The sequence below is a fragment of the Aegilops tauschii genome, chromosome 2 (genome assembly GCF_002575655.3).
Source record: "Aegilops tauschii subsp. strangulata cultivar AL8/78 chromosome 2, Aet v6.0, whole genome shotgun sequence".
Taxonomy (NCBI): domain Eukaryota; kingdom Viridiplantae; phylum Streptophyta; class Magnoliopsida; order Poales; family Poaceae; genus Aegilops; species Aegilops tauschii.
In genome coordinates this window covers 49,063,806-49,066,176 of record NC_053036.3, presented here as the reverse complement: position 1 = coordinate 49,066,176, position 2,371 = coordinate 49,063,806, and the positions used below count along the sequence as shown (strand labels likewise).

General features: G+C 56.2%; 1 protein-coding gene across 1 annotated transcript; it reads left to right on the top strand.

The window, feature by feature from the left end:
• The first annotated feature begins 691 nt into the window (after positions 1-691).
• Positions 692-1,633, top strand: LOC109763868 (wound-induced protein 1-like). Its single transcript, XM_020322740.4, has one exon. It carries the CDS (start codon positions 1,021-1,023, stop codon positions 1,312-1,314), a length of 294 nt encoding a protein of 97 aa, XP_020178329.2. The 5' UTR covers positions 692-1,020; the 3' UTR covers positions 1,315-1,633.
• Positions 1,634-2,371: the final 738 nt, after the last annotated feature.

Sequence of the window (2,371 nt, the reverse complement as noted above, 5' to 3'; positions counted from 1 at the left end):
TCGTGCCCGCCCCCTCACCGAAACCCTAACTCCATGGAGCGCAAACAGGGGAGCAGAGCGAGAAAAATAGGGGAACAGGGGAGGAGGAAATAGCGGTTTACCTCCGCCTGCAGCCGGCGACTCGCGGCGCTCGCAGACGGCCTCCCGCACGGGCGACTCCACGCCGGATCCACCACTGCAGCACCCCGCCTCGCCGCGCCGTTGCTAGAGGAGGGGAAAGGGAGAGGGATAGGAGTTTGAATGAAATCTGCGGGGGGTGCGGGCGGTTTCGAACAAGACGAGCGGGGGATGCGGGGCAGTTTTCGCCTGGAATAAAGGGCCGGGCCCACCACGCGCCGCACACCTCGCGCAATCCCGTAACGGGCACCTGGTCGGGACGCGTCGCGCGTGGGGAGATCGTCACGCTGCATCGGACGGCTGCGGTGCGTGCGCTCGCGCCAGCGAACGAGCGCAGCTGCACTAGGAAGTATTTAGGTTAAAAAGGGGGCAAATCCGTCAATTTTCACTCAGATTGGTTCCCCGACGGTGGGTCCCACCCACTACCACCCATCATCCGACTCAGCAGCGGGGCCCAACCCGAGCCCGATCTGGTTGCCGTCCACCCTGGCGCGCACGCACGGGCCCATCGATCCACCATCGCGCGCGCCCCCGCTATAAAACGCGCCTCCGCCGCTCCGAACACTCCAATCTCTCGGAGCCTCTGCACCCACCGTACCTCGCCGCCTCTCGCCGAGACGATCACGAGCATCAAGCAGTTGAGATCAAGCCGCCGCCGTCGTCGTCTTCTTCTTCGTCTCCGACAGGAGGAGCGGCCGGAAACCTCGGGAGGAGCTGGCTAACCTGGATCAGCTGGAGGGCGGGTTCGCCTCCGCGCGCGGGCACGAGACCGAGGAGCAGCGCAACAGGTTCCTCGTGCTCCGCCTCTACGAGGCGCTCAACGGCCGCGACCACGCCGCCGTGCACTCCCTCCTCGCGCCGGACCTCGAGTGGTGGTTCCATGGCCCGCCCGCGCACCAGCACATGATGCGCCTCCTCACCGGCTCCAGCTCCTCCTCCTTCCGCTTCCAGCCGCGCTCCGTCGACGCCTTCGGCTCCACCGTCATCGCCGAGGGCGTGGACGACAAGGCCAAGGCGTACTGGGTGCACGCGTGGACCGTGGGGGGCGATGGGGTGATCACCCAGCTGCGCGAGTACTTCAACACCGACCTCACCGTGACGCGCCTCGCCGCCGCCGCCGCGTCCAAGTGCGTCTGGCAGAGCCGCCGCCCCGACCGCGCCCGCAACTCCCTCCCCGGCCTCGTGCTCGCCCTCTAACTCCTGGAAGCAATGTACTACGTAGGTCTCTTATTTCGATATTGCTTACCACATTTCCACACGTCTCGTGCACCTGATGATGATGAACTAGCAGTAAATTAGTTGAGTACCTTTGTGCGACAGTACGCAACGCCACGAGTGAATGTCTTGCAAGCCTTCAATGGCATAGAAATGTCTAGATGAACCGCAAAACATTCCGAGTTTTCATTTTCCTACAGCTATAAAACTGCGCGGCCCGCTAGTGCACGATGTGTATATTTACGTCATTTCATACGGCTGATCGAGAGGCAGTCATGGTCTAAATTTATTTTTTTGGAAAGGCACTCATGGTTTTGCTTTTGCCTCCACCATGGATCCAGATTGACGGTGAAATGTCAGATGAGCCAAAGCAAAAAGGTAGTGGAGTCCCATTGTCGTGGAGTCAGTCACGTCGTGAGACTAGGAGAGTAAAGCTGAATCCTTGATCTTGGATTCCGCCGATCTATATATCACTTGTCATTTCAGCAAATTCAGTGACTAGTAAATCAGAACAAAGGTAGTACGTACGTGTAAATATAGTATATCTCATATACCACGGGTCTGAAAAAGCAAAAAAAATGCAAATCAAGAGAAAGTAAAAAAAAAACTTCCAATAAAAGGGGGAAAGAAAGGAAGAAAACTTAGAAAGTCAAAACCAGGGAAGTAGAAGAATCTGGCAACGCAGCCCTACAGGGCAGTGAGCCACAGGCCGCAAATGGCCTCACCGGGCTCGTAGTTAGCCCTGTATAAACTATGTAGGGATTCAGTGAGAGTGCTGGTAGAGAAAAATGGTGAGGACTGACAATACGTTAGGTACCTGGAAACGATTCATCCGTCAGTCACTTTTCCCATGAACCACTAGATCTCAAGTGTTGGCGGAAGGGGACATGCATGCAGAAAAAATGTCACGTACTAACACAGTTATTTTTTTTCGAAACGGAGACAAATGATTTGCCTGATCGATTAATTAAGAAGAAGAGAATTACCAGTTAATTAATCGTAAGGTACTAGCACAGTAATACAAGTGAGTGTTGGCGGA

Bases quoted from the DNA above. Each gene is read 5' to 3' on its own strand.
- LOC109763868 (XM_020322740.4), top strand. From the start codon at position 1,021: ATGATGCGCCTCCTCACCGGCTCCAGCTCCTCCTCCTTCCGCTTCCAG.